Source organism: Numida meleagris, chromosome Z, assembly GCF_002078875.1.
Source record: "Numida meleagris isolate 19003 breed g44 Domestic line chromosome Z, NumMel1.0, whole genome shotgun sequence".
NCBI classification, from domain to species: domain Eukaryota; kingdom Metazoa; phylum Chordata; class Aves; order Galliformes; family Numididae; genus Numida; species Numida meleagris.
The window spans coordinates 2,066,212-2,083,047 of record NC_034438.1 but is presented as its reverse complement, the minus strand read 5'-3'; the positions used below and the strand labels follow the sequence as shown (position 1 = coordinate 2,083,047).

Below are 16,836 nucleotides of genomic sequence, written 5' to 3'. Positions count from 1 at the left end.
GCAGTAATCAACCCACAGGGAAGGTTTGTCATATATTTTATTTGACAAATTATTTCAGTCATTCAAACCACAGGAAGATATCGGAGGATAGAAGCACTGCACGTGCTTCTTCTCAGAGAATAGTGTAGCAGAGAATAGTACTCCCAATGTGTGAGACTGGTACATGACCCAGTAGATCCTCTCTGCTACCCGCGGGCTCCAGTTTTTGATCTAGCAAACTCCTAATCGGGACTGCACCCTTTCCGCTGAAGCCATTATTGAGACCCTGCAATCCCTCTTCAGCTCCTATTCAGTCAGCATTCTCTTTGAAGTCAGTAGGGCTTTTTTTCCTCAGTTAATGCTTCAAGATTTTGCCCTGTAATTCTGTGACTAAAGCTGGTTTCCAGGCAATTCCCATACTTGCAATAAGAGGACAAAAATACTGGTTTAATTTTTGGTCCTTTGTTTTGACTCACTTTGATGGAAACAAATATGATTTCTATCATCAAAGAAACAAAAACAATAGAAACCAATCCCAGGCTACTCATCAAGAGCAGCCTCCTGTAAGGCCTCCAAGATGGTAAGAGCAGGATTTCTGTGCACTGGGCACTCCAGGCTATGTCTTCATAAAGAAATGGGCATGAGCCATCGTGCAACTTGAAGAGCCCACATGTCTGATCAGAGAAAAGTTAGTTTTCAACTCACAGTAATAGAGTGAAGGAAGAAAATGGCTCTCTTCCAGTTGACCACTTCAACGTTTCTCTCCTTTAGTAGCAAACCAATGTAGGGAACATTCTTCACTCTTTTTAATATTTAACTACTAAAAAGTTCATATAAAATAGAAGAGGGGAGGAATGGATTGTGCACCACACATCAGTGCAGCTATCCTGGTATGAGCAAGTCCCAGAATAGCTGAGCTCCAGGAGCTGAATGCCTCCAAGCCTGTGTGATAAAGCCATTGAGTGTCTTCCTTGAGTCTGCAGGAGAACCATACTTTGAATCCAGAGAGCCCAAATCTGTCAATGCAACACAACTTCTCCTCTCTGCTGCTCAATGTGATGCATCTATTTAACCCCAGATTTGCAGTGTTTAAGTCCATAAAGTGGTTTGGAGCATGACTTGTACAAAGCAATGTCAAACAAAACAAATCAGTACATTAGATTATTCAAATATTTTACTTTCAAGTGTTATCTGTGTTATATAAATAAAATACAGTGCTTAACATCTGGCTACGCCATTACTTCTGCATCCCTAGCTCTGCATGGGCTGTCTGACCACATAACTTCTGTCATCTCACTGTATGCTGAGCCAATGAACAGCAATTTCAGTGCCCATCTCCCCACTGGTAGTCTGGGAAGAGAAGTCTTTCCAGAGCAGTGTTTCAGAGCTGAAAGTCTCTTCTCCCCATAGAGAGCCCACTTCAGTCACTTCTCTTGCCGAGGCTTTTAACTGCTCCCTAAAGCTGACAATGTTGGTACTACTTGCAATTGATATCAATGCTGTTTGTTTGGTAATATGACATCTAGGGACTTGAGTGCCTGCACAGTGGGGCATAATACACAGTTACTGCAAGAGTTAATTGCATCATTATTGTTAATCACCATGTCACTGTCACAGTTTTCACTGGAGTTTCCTTGTTAGCGATTGCATTAATATTTAAGTGACACTAAGTGCATTGTTTCATGTTACCCACAGTAAAATCCCCTTGCAGCTACGAACAGAATTTGTTTCATCAGAATACGAGCCTGACCCTAAGATAGAGGTAGAGTATGATAGTGTGATGGAATTCAGTGCTCTGCCCTTCTCCAAGTTGGAATAAATAAAATACAATTATCAGATATAATTGGCATGCCAAGACAGAGTTTATTGGCACGCAACAATTCTAGTTTCCTACCCAAGCGCTTTCAATTTAATCTGAAAAGTTACTGACCTCATTTTTCTTTCGCAGCATTACAGATAGATCTAGACACATCTTAGCAGTCTAATCAGGTAGCACGGCTTTTAGAAGCGTTGGCAGCATATTGCTATCCTGTGGCAGGTCATAATATTCTGCTGCTGATCAGAGGCATCATGCAGTGCCCTGCTTTCTTCTTTTTTTTCCATACCATAATCAAAAGATCAGCAGAATTGTAAATCCCTCAGTTTTTAAGGTGTTCACCGTTATCCTCCTGCCTTCCTCCACTTCCCCAGAGTTCTCACTGTCTGTCCTTTGAAACCTTTGTAATGATGGCACAGCCCCAGAGACCATTCCTGGGGTGATGGCTGAGCACTCAGCATGGAACTCGTGTTCGGTCAATCACAGCTGTAGAAAGAGGCAGCCCAGGAATCTCTTTTCCCTTGGCTTCCACGCCTTTTCACATCTCCCTCCTCATTACCCCTTATCTATGACCAAGAACACTATCACCAACAGCAATGTCATCTGGCTAAGAAACGTAATCAAGATTTACAAGAAAAAATTAGTCAGTACGCAGATAGAAGATCTGATAACACCGGCAAAAAAATTTAATCGGAAGCAAGCGAAGAGTATCGTTTGTGCCCATAAACCACCCAAAATTCTGAGCTAGACCTGAAGAAGCGATTTTCTTGTGAACTTCCACTTTCCAGCAGCCACACCGATTGCTGCTCCTACATTTAGCATTCCAAGCAAGGCCAAGGAACGGCTTCTTAGGTGAACAGGGTCAAGGCGACCAATTTGGCTGCACTCCCCTAGTCCCGTTGGCACGTACAACCAAAATTCCTGCGACCTAACTTGATGATTTTTATAGGAGAGATTATGAGGCTTACAGCAATGGGCCTTTTGCTTGCCCTCATTTATTCTTTCAGAATTAAGGGACTAATGAAATATTTCTTGTCTGTGTTTAGCAACCATACCTTTCATTTTTAAATGCTGCACTCACTTTCTACTTCCTTCCTTGTGAACATTCAAAACAAACCTATATATGAAAATATGAAGCTTTGGTTTCTCTTGTCACTTTACCCCAGGTTTTTTTTTTTTGAGCCCTGTAGATATGTAAGGTTGGCACAGAGGTATCTGAATGAGCCCTGGGCACTCAGGAATGCCCAGTCACAGCAGTGCAGATGTCTGCAAGGACAACTGTTAAGGCCTGTAGTTCTTTAGCTGTATTTGCAAAGGTACAAATTCAGAAATCTCCCCTCTCAGTGCAGCAGCACCGTACAATGTTGCCTCCAAATCCTGCAGGCAGATTGTTCCTTCACACTAAAGATGAACAGCAGCAAAGATCCTGAAAAGGGTGAGGAGCAACTTCACTGCTTTCCTCTCATCCACAGCCAGGAGAAAACACTTCTATTCTAGTCAAAATTTATAGAGAAAGCAGCACTCTTTTAAAAAACAATGATTTCAGAGTCGTATAATCAACATTTGAATAATAAAACATGTTAATAAATGTTTGTTGCTCTCCAAATTCCCAAGCTCTAGCGAGTTCATTAACATGCATTGCTCTCTGGGGAGTCATTTCTCACTATTAATCACACTTTGTGTACTGAAGTTCCTCGCTGGGAAGTAGAAGCAGTGTCCAATGGAAACCTGTTCCAGAGTGATGTGATTCCCAGCCTACCTTCCCATTTGGTAGCAATCTCCGAATTGCCACACGATCCAAGTGCCATCCGGAGTTCAGCCCTCCACCATTGTGTCCTATGCGAATCTTTTCAATAATGTCACCAACATCCTCCAGCTGGAAAAAAAAAAAAAAAAAGAAAAAAAAAGCTAAAGAAAGATGAAAGGAAGAGAGGCCATCCGGAGGGACCTTGATAAATTTGAAAGGTGAGCCCTTGTGAATCTCATGAGGTTCAACAAAGCAGGGTTGATGAAAAACTGAACATGAGCCAGCAGCGTGTGCTTGTGGCCTGGAAGGTCAATGGTATCCTGGGCTCCATCAGAAGAGGAGCAGCCAGCATGGACAGGGAGGTGATTGTCTCCCTCTATTCTGCCCTCGTGAGGCCCCTGATGCATCTAAGCCTGGGGCCCCCAACTCAAGAAAGTTATGGAGCTTTTGGAGAACGCCCAGAAGGTCACAAAGAAGGTCCAAGGGCTGGAGCACCTCTCCTATGAAAATAGGCTGAAGGTAATAGGCTTGTTCAGCCTGGGAAAGAGAAGGCTGCTTGTAGACCTCACTGGAACATTCCAGAACTTAAAGGGAGTTTATAAACATGAGGGAAATCAACTTTTTACATACGTAGATAGTGATAGGACAGGGAGGAACAGTTTCAAACTAAAAGAGGGGAGATTTGGATTAGATGTTAGGGGGAAGTTTTTTTTATAGAGACAGCGGTGAGGTGCTGGAACAGGCTGTTCAGAGAGATTGTGGACATCACGTCCCTGGAGGTGTTCAAGGCCAGGTTGGATGGGTCCTGGGCAGCCTGGTCTAGATCTTGATCTAGCAGCTGGCAGCCCTGCCTGTGGCAAGGGGATTGGAACATGATGATCCTTGAGGTCCCTTCCAACCCAAGCCGCTGTATGACTCTGTGTAAGATTATTGCATGGACAACAGGTGACTTTTAAGACCATACTTAAAGCTTATTTCCTTTCTCCAGTCAAGCTTCTCTGTATTAGTGCAGATGAAAGTATGTTTTTAGAAATTGGAATGGTGCTGTGCTTACATGATTAGATGGCTGGGCACTGTTATAACTCAGGGAAAACAGCCTTGAGATCAAAGCACAGTATTAACAGCCTGGCATTTCATGTTCCCTTTCTTGTTTTTGTGCAGAATCCGAGGGCCATTCTAAGCAAGTCAACAGGATCACTATCTGATGAAGCAGCTGTTTTGGTTTCATGTCTCACCGTGTTACTGGAGTGATTTGTCGCACCTATATTACCTTTAAGACACTTCCTTCCAGAAGCCTGAGCAGGAGAAAATACATCTGCTCCAAAGCAACATCTTTCGTTATTTTTTTGTGCAAGCTTTTGTATAGTTGGCCTTTGAAGAAACAAAGCTGGCTGCAAAACTCCTTTGTGCATAGGAAAAAACACATTGATCTTTCCACGGGGACTTGGAAACTTTTGTTCTTTGAAACATTAAAAAAACAAACTTCTCAATTTACACCACCGGAGATCATTACCCCTCTCTTCTCAGCTAACAAAATTGTCTCACATTGAAGCAAAGACATCAGCAATTCACTCAGAAAGCATAAATTGCTAAATAATTATGTTGTATTTATTCTATGATTCTAAGTTTGGGGACAGGTTAATATTATCTTACAAACCTGAAGAACAACCTGCATTTTCATTGTTTCATCCAAGAAAATTACTGATGTCTCATGTTCTGCCAAACTTAAAATAAATGTTAGGGAATAAAGAAATAACAATAACATTCAGTTTAAGATTTATACCTATGTATTAATGCCACCTCTGTTTTGAAGAACTCTGTGGAAAGACCACCAAAATAAGTAATACAGTTTGTTTTTAAGGAATCACAATGGGGATTTATTTTATGATTCATTCCATATTACAACAATGTCGTCTGGAATCATTTGAACTTGTTTAAAGGTTTGTTTTAAGGTTTGCCTTCAGTTATTCTACAAAAACAAATCAAAGCACACAGAGGTTGTAAAGAACTGTATGAGGTCAGTGCTGGCTTTGTACCCAGGGAGCGAAGGTGAGTGTATTAAGTAGTATCCAAAGAGTAGATCAGAGCAGGACTGCCTGTATTTTTGCCTCTCACAGATTCTCAGTAATAGGAATATATTACAAATAGGAATATATTACAAATAGGAATCACTAAATACTCTTAATGTAAATGAGCAGTGATTTACATGCACTGGTTTATTATTTGGTTACACATGTGCAAATTCTTCAGGAAACTGTTGATAAGACCTTTCAAAGAATTAGCCTGAGGTATTTGGAAAATCATGCAGCCAACCTATCCAACCCAAATGAAGCTGTACATAAGCAGTGAGGATTATGGACCAACTCCTTCAGCACCATCTCTTGAAACAAGAACATTAAATGATGAAAGGTGAACTTCAGTATGGGACACCTCATGTCAGAGACTGATACCAGTTATGGTCTAGGAAATGGAGGATGTACATGTACCTATGCATTAACCTTCCAAAGTGTCCCCCAACTTTACAAGGAGAGGCAAGCTTCCTTGTCCAAGAATTGGTACACGTCAGCTACAAGATAAAATTGCACCTACCCTTGCAGATTTAATAAGGCACCAGGCACTGAGTGTTGATAACTTTGAGTGGCTACTAACTGGATCTCAGTGAGAAATGATTTGCTGCAATACATGGTAAGTGTGTTGTAGAATAGAGTAGAAGAGCCAAATACCTTTCCCAATAAGAAAAAAATTTCCCCCTTCACTACATTTTCCTCTTCCTAATCCCCTCAAGGCAATGTAAGATGAGAGCAAACATATTTGATTTTACCTCCACAATAAACTGATTCACTGAGTTCCTCTCAAAGTACATCCGTTGCTCTCTCTTGTTGAGGCACAGGGATTTTTGCTGAGTGCAGATCCCATCAGTTCCATAGAGAACAATGAAGACATCTGCATCTGTGCCAGCTCCAAAGATATCACTGGTGTAGACTGTAATCTCATAAGGAACAACTGATGTAGGAAATGGCAGAAGATAGTAATAAAAAAAAAAAGTTAGCAAGCAGCAGAACAATGTTCCTAAGAATATTTTAAAGTAACAAAATCTGGATTGGATAACTCAACAGCTGAAGAGGACAGGGGAAGAATTACACTTCTGCTCCCCTAGAAGCTGATCAGTATTACGAGCATCCAGAGGAATTTGCTCTATCCATACAAAGCCAATTGACCTTCATTCATCTCAATTTGCTGAGATTTTGAAACTAATCATATGATCAGAAAATGCTCAGTATATTTATACTGGCTACATAAAGATAGTGAAAGAGGATTTACTTCAACAGCTCATGTCTTAAAGCAAACCATGAACTCAGAAAATTCTGAGCAACTCAGCAGATGGATGAAGTTAAAGCAACTGGAGGCAGTAGACAAATATTCAGGATAGCTTTGTAAAATATCTCCTATTGCTTTCACTACTAAACAAGCGACAAAAGTCAGTTAGAAGGAAAAAAAATAAAACCTTTTTCTATCCACTCTGCCTTAGTTTTCTAATAGCATCACTTTTTTCTCTAACAGCATATAGACCTAAACGCCAAGGCAAACAAGGTAAAACACAGCAGATGAATGGTGAATACAGGACAGTAAGGATCAAGATTCTACATACTTCCTTACTCTGTTCCCTTGGTTTCTACAGAACACCCCATTACTAAAAAAAATCTTCCTCTTGTCCTTCTCTGTCTTCACAGCTTCTCAGTCCTGAGTCCAGCTGGACTTGCCAAGGAACAGGACCGACCAAGGAAGAAGTCTGAGTCTCTGTTCCTGGCTCTGCTGCAGGTTTGCTGAATATCCTTGGTCAAGTCATGCAGTGGTTGGCAAACCTGCCCAAGGCAGGGGGGTTGAAACTAGATGATATTTGAGGTCCTTTTCAACCCAGGCCATTCTTTGATTCTATGAACTCCCTTCCAACTCTAGTTTCCAAGGTGAGATGCTGCTCAGCTCACCGGCTCAGCTCACTGACTAAGAAACTAATGTTCAAATGTCCATATGTCAGATGGGTGTAAATACCCCTTGTAGCCAAAGGAATGCAATCACTGAAGTCAATAGAGTTTGGAGAAAGAGCCAGATAAGGAAACACAGGCATCTTCCTCAGGGTTAGCTGAAAATGTTATTCTCTGAAAGAGTGATCGGGCATTGGCACAGGCTGCCCAGGGAAGTGGTAGTCATCATCTCTGGAGGTGATCAAGAACTCTGGATATGTGGCAACTGGGGACATAGACTGGAGTTGGACTTGGAGATCTTGGAGGTCTTTTCCAACCTTAATGATTCTGTGATTCTATGAATTGTTTTCCAAACCTATGAATGAATCTGTCATCCCACCTGTGAATGACCAAACATCTGTTGGCAAGAGTGAGATTCTGAGATTCTGTGAGGTCAGACACTCCATCGCCATGAGGACGTGTAAGTTCCATTTGCTAGACAGAGTCCCATCTCCCTCTCTTTAAATCCTCTCTGAAATCTATGGGCGAATCTATGCAGTGGCCACCCCGTTAGCTGCAGGAACCTCTCCCTGCTTTAGGCAGGCACAATCGCTGCACTCCATCTCATTACCCACACGCACAGATCTCTACACCTGATGCTATCACCAGGTCTCTCCTTCACACACCGCCCACCACTTTCCACAGTCTTTTCAGCTGCTGTCATCTGCACCCTCCCATGCTGCAGGGACTTCAGTCATCTCTGCTATTCGTTACACAGCAGTGTTTTGTGCTGCATTTCAGATCCAGAATTTCCATTCAGGTAGAGGGGACATTCCTGGCACTGTATCTCTTAATGCTGGAGTAACTCTGATTAAGCATATCAGAGGAGAATCATTCATTAAAATCAGGCTCTCTAACCACAGCTCTCAGGAGAACAGAGATGAAGAAGTTTTCCTTAACAGAGTCAGCCTGGAGGTACTTAATATTCCTTCTGCCCAACTCAATGAAATCTACTCTGCTTTGCTCCAGGTAAACTAGCATAGTTTCTCCAATACATAAGAGGGGGAATAATCCTGGAGACCAAAAATCACGTGCTATGCATTATGAATTAAAAATGACTTTTGCTACTGAAGTCTGTGCTGCTTGCTCTTGCTGCTTGAATATTAATATCAGCTTAGAACTGAATCAGCAAAGCGGCACCGTAACAAGGTCACTGGCAGCACAACTTTCAGCTGTCAGACTCCCATTCCATTTACATGGCACTTTTAAAACAGTATCCCTACAGGCATGGTTTTAATTGGACTGCTGATGACATGTTTTCATCATTTGTTCGTCATGAAAAAAATTCTGGCATGGGTCGTTCAAATCTAAAACAGTTATTTTAGATGCCTCTGGCAAACTGAAACTGCTAGGTTAGTATTTAGGAAAACAGAATGTAGTAAATAGCGTGGTGGGAATGGTTTAAATGGTGAAACTGCCCGAGTTGATGCTCAGTTTGATGTGTGACTTTTGGCCAACCATTTTCAAATGCTGACAAAAATCAGGTTTACACACAGCGTACTCAACAGCATGGCATTCCAGGAACTCTCACTGTTATATGCTGGGACATGAATAAATTGTATAGTTTATATAGTCAATGTCTGCATCTAAATGCACATTGACTGGGATAATATGGAAAAACCTGCTGAGAAACATATACAAGGTCTCTGGATTATATTCATTTGTATGAAAGTATCCCCTATTAGGGAGAGAAAGACAGGAGAAACCTCTTGGTCAGATTACGGGAGAGGATTAGGTCTTCAGAAGAGAAAGACGATTTTTAACTTACAGACTGCAGAGTATGTGCATATGGAGGCTGGAGGGAAGCCAGCCAGTGTGAAAGAGACCTTCAGCATCTACCATAGTGTTGAGAGTCAAAACAGAATTGTAGCAGTTGACAGTCTTCTATGTAGCAATTCCTACAATTATTTACGGAGAAGGAAATTGAGTCAGAAATAGAGAGATTGGGAAGGTCTAACTACTGATGTCTAAATGAGTAACTGCAGGCGGAAGGCTTTTGGTGCTTTTGGTACTGACACTGGGTTTACCCCAAACATTAACTTAGAGGGGAATGAAGATTAAGTAAGAAAAAGTGATTCTGAAAGAGGTAGACTAATGCAACGCTATCAGAAGAGCAACACATCAGAGAAACTATGGAAGAGGGTCCTTCAGCAAGAGAGGTGTGTGCAATGTGAAAGGCATCAGTGGGACTAAGGCTTGCAAGTGAGATCACAGGTGTCTGCTTTGACAACAGAAACAGTAATGTTAGAATGGAGCAAGGTTGAAGGGAAACTGGAGGCTAGGAACCCAACTTGAATTTGGCTAAGGACCTGGAGATGAAAGCAAGAGGGAGCAAAAGGACAAACAAATACAGCCACATAGCTTCTAGTGACACTCTAATTTGGCAAATGCAGGAAACATTTGTCTAGAGAACCCAGAGGAACTTTCTTGGAGCACCTGAAGGCATCTTATGTATCCATAAATTTCTCAAAGACAGTTCCAGGGAGAAGCCAATCCTGCAAAACTACATGAGGTAGTGAGATTTTATCTTCTGTAATGATGGGTGTATACTGGGGAAATAGCGTTCTGCTCACATGGGATATATTCTGTTGTCTGCAGTTCTGCAGGGAAGATGAATCTCTCAATGGCTCCATCGTCCTCTGATTTATCCAGCCAGCGGCCACAAGGGAACTTGAGGCACTGTCCCAGGGATGGGGCATCAATTTCCACCCATTCCAAAAACCAGCCATTTGAATTACCTGTGGTTGGAGAGATACAGGGAATAACAAAGCCTTTACAGACAGCAGCAAATGAATCATTACCTTCCCGGCCTCAGATAATTTAATATTCCTCTCTTTTGCCAATGGAATAGAAATCATAAAAGATCATTGCAAACGACTGGCCAGGCTTGAGATAACACATTTTGTATCTCTGTATGCAACAAGTTAAAGATGCATTTATGAAAGTGCTAATTACTCCGTTGCTTGGATTAATTTGGACTAATAGGGAAGCTTTCAATTTATCCCTTGGAAGGAATCCATGTATCCTATCAGAGCTTTCCTCGTTGGTATTGGAGACACATCTGTTTGAAAAGCAGCTAGCACTTGATAATGGAAAAAAACCCACAAAAATACTGACAGATTTGAGAAGTCTGTAGGTCCTATGTGGAACAAGAAAATCTTCCAGTTTTCTGTTGTTTTGCTTTTTTTTTAATTTTTGTTTTAGCATCAACAGAAGAACAGTGACAGCAGCAGCCAAAGCGGCAGCAAGGATTCATCAGCAAAAGGTAAATCTGGGGACTTGGTGGAAGGTTATTTTATACAATAACATGCCAAATCAAGCAGAAATGCTAAACTACAAAGCATGTTATCTTACCTGCATTGTCATGGCCTATCTTGATTTTTTTCAGGTCTCCAATGTCGACAGACTCTACTGTAAACTCATCTATCTTCCCACGCTCAAATTTGTTCTTGTTAAGCTTGGAGGCCTTCAGGCTGACTATCCCTGTTGTGGCAATGCAAAAGGACATTGTTCAGCATGTGAAACAAATCCTCTGGGAACGTCAACAGTGGAACAATGGAAATGAATAAAATGTGAAAAACAGCTTTTCATCTTGAGATCCGAGCTTTGCCCTCCCGCCCTCTGAACCCAAACCTGTATCAACATCACCACCCAAAAAGCTCTTTTCTGGAGGGACCCGCTGCCAATGCCACCGGGGCAGTGCTGTTGGCCTGTGTTTACAGTTGGCAAGATGGGCCCTACCCATCAGCCCCCCCACACAGCTCATCAGCTGATGAAATACTTCTGGGCCACTCAACGAGGCAGAGCAGGGCTGGATTTCAGGAGCATTCTGATTCACTGCTGAGGAAAGCAAATCATTCACCACATTCACTGCTCAGCAATGTAGTCCCAGGCAACTGCGCTGTTTCTATAATTGAAATTAAAGCCTTTGGACCAGCAGCTGGTGCAAATCAGCATCTCAAAGTCTGGCAATGATTTACAGCAGCTGGTGGTATGCTCCCAGCTAACACCGAGTATGCACAGACAGCGAGAACATGCAGTTGTCCTAAAAAGGACCGAGGAATCGGTTTTGAGGAAGCAAAAAGAAACAAGGACCTGTCTTTTCAGACAATTATATTCATCAGTGAGGTGCTATCTCTTTCCATCACACGGATCCGTACCTGTATCATCTTTACTTCCATAGAGAGTGATGAAGACGTTGGCATCCGTTCCAGCATTCTTCTTGTCTCCAGTTTTCACTTTCACAATGTATGTTGTGGATTTAGCTGTCAGATAAAATATCTTAGTTTAAGAGTGTGAAGACTGAATAGGAATGAATTCTACTTTTCACCATGTGTGTGTGTTTGGTTTGAGTTCTATTTTGACTGATTGCAGCCATATTGCAATCTCCAACTCCTGCCTCATGCTGTGAGCAGGGCTATCTGGTTGTGCATTCATCTACTGATCCACTCATTCACTACATTGTCTGCATATTTAAAGATGAGAAATGTGCTCACCTTTCCTGTTTATTTCCTGGACACCTCTAAGACTCCTCAGAGATGTTTCTATCTACAATACAATCTCTTGGGAAAAAAAGTCTCTTTCTTCTGATATCACCACGTAATATAAGCGCATTTAACGCATGTCAGAAGCTATATACACTTTGATATTCATGGTTAATGGTCACAGACACACCCTTCTCAATAGCATCACAAGAGGGGTTCCTATTGCACCATCATCTAGCAATCATTAAACTCATAAAGAAATGGGAAAGTCTCACATAGCCTTCGCTGAGCTACAAAAACCTACTCCAGGTTTCTGAAACAGCAGCTTTCTGCCATAGTCGGATATGTGATTTCCAGGATGCTGCTCAACCAGCAGGTCCTCCTGAACCGAGGGATTATGCAATTTGTGGAAAATAATCATGTATTCAAAAGCTTATGGAGGGAGAACTAAAGGAGGATTTATGACCTCTTGCAGACAGTGAAGCCAGTGGGACTGCTGGGCACTCAGCACCTCCCTGCATCAGAGGATATCACTGTTCTGTGCAAAATTATGTTGCAACAGAGACAAAGGCGTCTGGAGGACAACAGTCATAAACATCAAGATGGAAACCATGAAAAACTTAGGTTTCGCCTGTTCCCCTGATCTTGTCTGATCTCTGCTTGGTTTCATGTAGAAATGTTTAAAAATTCCAGTCCATGATGTGAACTGGCTGAGATTTATGCCTTACATTTTAACAACCAATGTACATTTTAGCTGAGAGATGATGATTAAACTTGTTATCTGTCAGTCCTGGCTTTCTCACTTTTGGTCTAACCTTGCAAGATTATTACATCACCTAGAAGAGAGGAATGTCCACTCTTGCCTGGCTGACATGCACTTCACACTTCATTCACACCTGAAAACTTCCTGGCTGGGGCTGAATTACAGCCCACTGAATGCTAACAGGTATTGCCCATAGCACTGCTAATCATTTGGTTCCTTTTCAACCCCACACTGGAAGAAACACAAGGCTAACACCGACCTTTCTGTTCCAGGCCCAGCGTTGCAAGAGACTGGCCATCATTTTCTGAATCTTTCTTTACAAATGCTTCATCCACTGGGACCAGCTCCCTGACAATTTGACCGTCGTCTTCCTCAACTGCTAACCACCTCTGGCATGGGAAATAATACCTACAAGAATGACAGCAGCACCCAGCATTTACACAGGGCTTCGTGGGCTTTAATGACAGAAATAAGCACAGATCAGAAGCTGCTTTATAACAAAACAAAAGCCAGCACACAAACAAACAAGTACCATGAAGATTGCCCAGAGATGAACAATGCATCTGTTTCCATCCTTGAGCTCTGGTATTGTTTGTGAAAACTTAATCCATAAACTGGTTAGTGAGCACTTACTGAAAAGTGCTGTTCTGGCGCTGAGCTGTCAGCCCCATATGACCGAATCCTTTTACTTTTCACATCCAGAAGAATTTAAATAACTCAAAGAAACCTGCGGTCTCTCAGGTGTTTTATACTTAGGAAGAGTGGACCCATCTTGAGGTCCTTATGAACAGACCCACCCACCAACACACTGTGCAACTTACCAACAAGCTCCCACTCAAAGACAAGCTTGCATTTATGGTTTCTTAAAATACACTCTTTGTTCACCCAGCTGTCTGGGAGAACGTGCCCCTTTTTCCAACCATATGAAAAGGGTGCACTGGGCTGCTCACGTGGTGCTCTCCTTGAGGTCAACAATCTCTACCCTCTCCAGGAACCAGCTTGGGCTACTACCAGAGTTATCGTGGCGGATCCGCAGCTTCTTCAGCTCACCCAGATCAATGGCTTTGATGGTGAACACATCCACCTGTGCAGGAGGCAAGAGGAAAATAACTCTTCTCCAGAAAGGGGAAAAGAGAGGCGTCAGCTGGGATGGTGTAATTTGCTTGTAAGATGTTTGTAAGTTTCCCTGTATTCCTAGGATGGATGTACTAAAATTACTAGAGAGCTGTAGTCTCCCTTAAACACTCATGCTTGGCTTCTATGAGGCAGTGACAGCCACAGAAATGCAGAGCCCTTCCCTCCTTTCTTTACCTCATCCCATCTTCCACGTGGGTTTAACTCTCCTAAATCTCATTACTCGCAGGGTTAGCATTTCCCCTAGTCTGAATCTGGAACTGGACATAAACACATTAACTCCACAGAAACTCCCCCCTGCGCCTCCATGTGCTTTATTTCAATCTGCAGATTTTTGTCATTTACCACAACCATGAGGCTCATTTATTAGCAGCATTAGTGTGACAGGATGGGCCCTGTTGTCATAACACTTTAAACATCTTAACGTGATTAACTTGTTAGTAGATGTTGGGTTTCTATTCCCAGGAGCAGAGAATGTTACATTTGCAGCCTGGAGCTCTTCCCACTGAGCAAAGAACCGTGTGCAGGTTGCAGTTTCACCCGTGCCAAGCTCATAAATCACAGCTAACAGCTTATTTAACAACCTTAGACTCTATTTTTTTTTTCTAATTGCAAGTTTTCCACTGCTGCTTATTGTCGCTATGATTCTTTGTTACTCAGAATTATTCCTTGAATGATTTCTGGCTATAATAGTTGCTTGATATAGCATTTTTATGGCAAATATATAATTTGCAGTGATGCTGTTTAATTGGATTGGATCATAACCTAATTATAGCACGCTGTGTGATATTGCTTTTATTCCCTGACTCACTGAGCAGAGCATTTGGAAGTGTATTTGCAATCTAAATACCGATGTGCTTGAACTGCCACACAAATGCTCTCCAATATCAATATAAAGTTTGTGGTTTTCGAGTATTCCGGGCAGGAAGTGTTATTACCAGAACGCTTACAGGAAGCAGATGAAAAAGGAAGCTCCAACGCAGAAGAATGTTCAGCCTAATATTCAAATTAATTTTCTCTGGAAATTGTTTTGGGGTTATTTTACTTTAATAATCCTATTCAGAAATAAAGCACATCTGAGCTTTAAGCTGAAAGAAGAAACCTACAGAGCCCTGCAGAGAGGAGACAGTAAGGAATGTCTAGAATGATATTTGAGAGAGCTCTGCCGGCCTTCGGCTTGCTTGAGTGAATTGAGTTCATGCATTACCTGGCCCTTTTCAAATTTGTTGAGGTTATTGGACCTTTTCAGCTGGCGCTCGCCCGTGTCTCCTCTTCCTACGCCATAGATGCTCAAGAAGACATTAGCATCTGTCCCAGATCCCCACACATTTCCAGTAAGAACGTGGACTTCGTATGTATTCTCTGCAAGTGAAATTGCAACAGGAGATTAAAGAAGCCCCAAAATAGCTATGGATCATCAGATCCTTGGCTCCCAAAGAAGTGCGTGGCCCAAAAACCTCAGGCTAAGAAAGCTTTTGTCTGTCTTAAAACATGAGATGTACCATTTTTCTCTAGCCCTCGTCATTAGCTACTCAAACAGTTAGGATCTGCTAAACTCTCAGCTGTATCCACGCACATGCACATTCCGTCTGATATTTACCCTCCAGTTCAGATTCTCCATCAGGCACAAGTTCAACCACGAGCTCCTTGTCTCCTTCATCTTTAGCTAGCCAGCGGTGTGCCAGAAATGTATAGACATCCATAACTTCTTCCACCTTTGTCTCCTCTTCTTCCTCCTCCTCAGACTTTTTCTTTTTCTTCTTTTTTTTATCAGACTCATCCATCTTCGTGGCAAGGCGCTTCAGTGTGACACTTTCCAGGAACCAGCCATCCCCAATGCCTTTCCCATCATGGCCTATCCGAATCTTATAAATCTTGCCAACATCTGCAGCCTCTATCTGCCACCAAGGAAAAGTTGGTAACCAATAGAATATTAGACAACTTCAGAGCATTCTTAAAAATGTCACCCAAAACACCCGTCTGATTGGAAAAGTGAGAATAAGGTCATTTTCAAAAACAAGATAACCATTAATTTATCCTCCCTGTTTCATGTTTTCCTACTTCCTAACACCAAATCTTGCTTGAACAGACTGATCTGAAGACATGCAGAACAATATGGTAGAGATAGGAGCTGAATTCATATTTACTGGGCTCCTTACTTCATTTATCTTTTCACCAGGATTGTTTCTATGTTGGGATTAAAAATGAATATGTCAAATATCATATTAGCTCATGGGCTTCTTGGTTCCTGAGCTCTTTTTTGAGCAAGATATATTCAATACCTAGTGCAAGATGTGAACCAAGACAGGAGCAATAACAACAGTGTGAAAAAGCAGTAAACTTGTGTTCAGATGATCTAAACTCTGGAAGAACAGGGAATGTTCTTCTGCTTACATCTGATCTGGAAAATAAGAATATCTTCTCACTTTGCTAGTGTTGCAGAGAGGATACAATCCATTCACGATTGCAATGCATCAGTAGCAGGAGGCTGCATAAGAAGGAAGATTTCCATCTCCGCAGTTAATACAGCAGATAAAAAATCATGTTGGTTTAGACTATGTGTCTGTACTATTACCTAATGAAGTTGGATCGAAGGTTTCTACTCCATGCAATCCTTAAACAACCAATGACCTGTTTCTGATGACTTCTTATGCCGTTAGGTGATGTATATGTTGTAAAACTTGCAAACATTTGCTTCAGGCTAAAATTTGGCAACTTGGCATATAAAGTTTCAGTCTAGAAGCATTTTTTTCAGTAGATTTAAACAAAATCAATTGCATGCAAGATGCTTATCAGAAAACTAAAATTGATCCAGCTGTCTTGGCATAAAGAATGTGTCTTCTTTTTTTTTTTTTTTTTTTGCTTTACTCTTAGATTTGCAATAATCATCC

The 16,836-nt window shown here is 41.7% G+C and overlaps 1 protein-coding gene and 1 long non-coding RNA gene across 2 annotated transcripts in view; one reads left to right on the top strand and one right to left on the bottom strand.

Annotated features, from left to right (window-relative positions):
* The window catches only part of LOXHD1 (lipoxygenase homology domains 1), a 106,284-nt gene that overhangs the window by 49,293 nt on the left and 40,155 nt on the right, over window positions 1-16,836 (bottom strand). The window contains exons 16-24 of the mRNA XM_021381571.1: window positions 15,546-15,843; window positions 15,153-15,307; window positions 13,762-13,895; window positions 13,071-13,219; window positions 11,725-11,829; window positions 10,919-11,047; window positions 10,138-10,302; window positions 6,364-6,545; window positions 3,555-3,671 (exon numbers count right to left, since the gene is read on the bottom strand). Coding sequence (XP_021237246.1) covers window positions 3,555-3,671; window positions 6,364-6,545; window positions 10,138-10,302; window positions 10,919-11,047; window positions 11,725-11,829; window positions 13,071-13,219; window positions 13,762-13,895; window positions 15,153-15,307; window positions 15,546-15,843 — 1,434 coding nt within the window. The remainder of the gene's footprint in view (window positions 1-3,554; window positions 3,672-6,363; window positions 6,546-10,137; window positions 10,303-10,918; window positions 11,048-11,724; window positions 11,830-13,070; window positions 13,220-13,761; window positions 13,896-15,152; window positions 15,308-15,545; window positions 15,844-16,836) is intronic.
* LOC110390320 lies at window positions 7,994-11,048 on the top strand. Its single transcript, XR_002433693.1, has 5 exons — window positions 7,994-8,324; window positions 8,428-8,533; window positions 9,958-10,076; window positions 10,769-10,829; window positions 10,953-11,048. It is a non-coding gene; the product is annotated as an uncharacterized LOC110390320 (long non-coding RNA).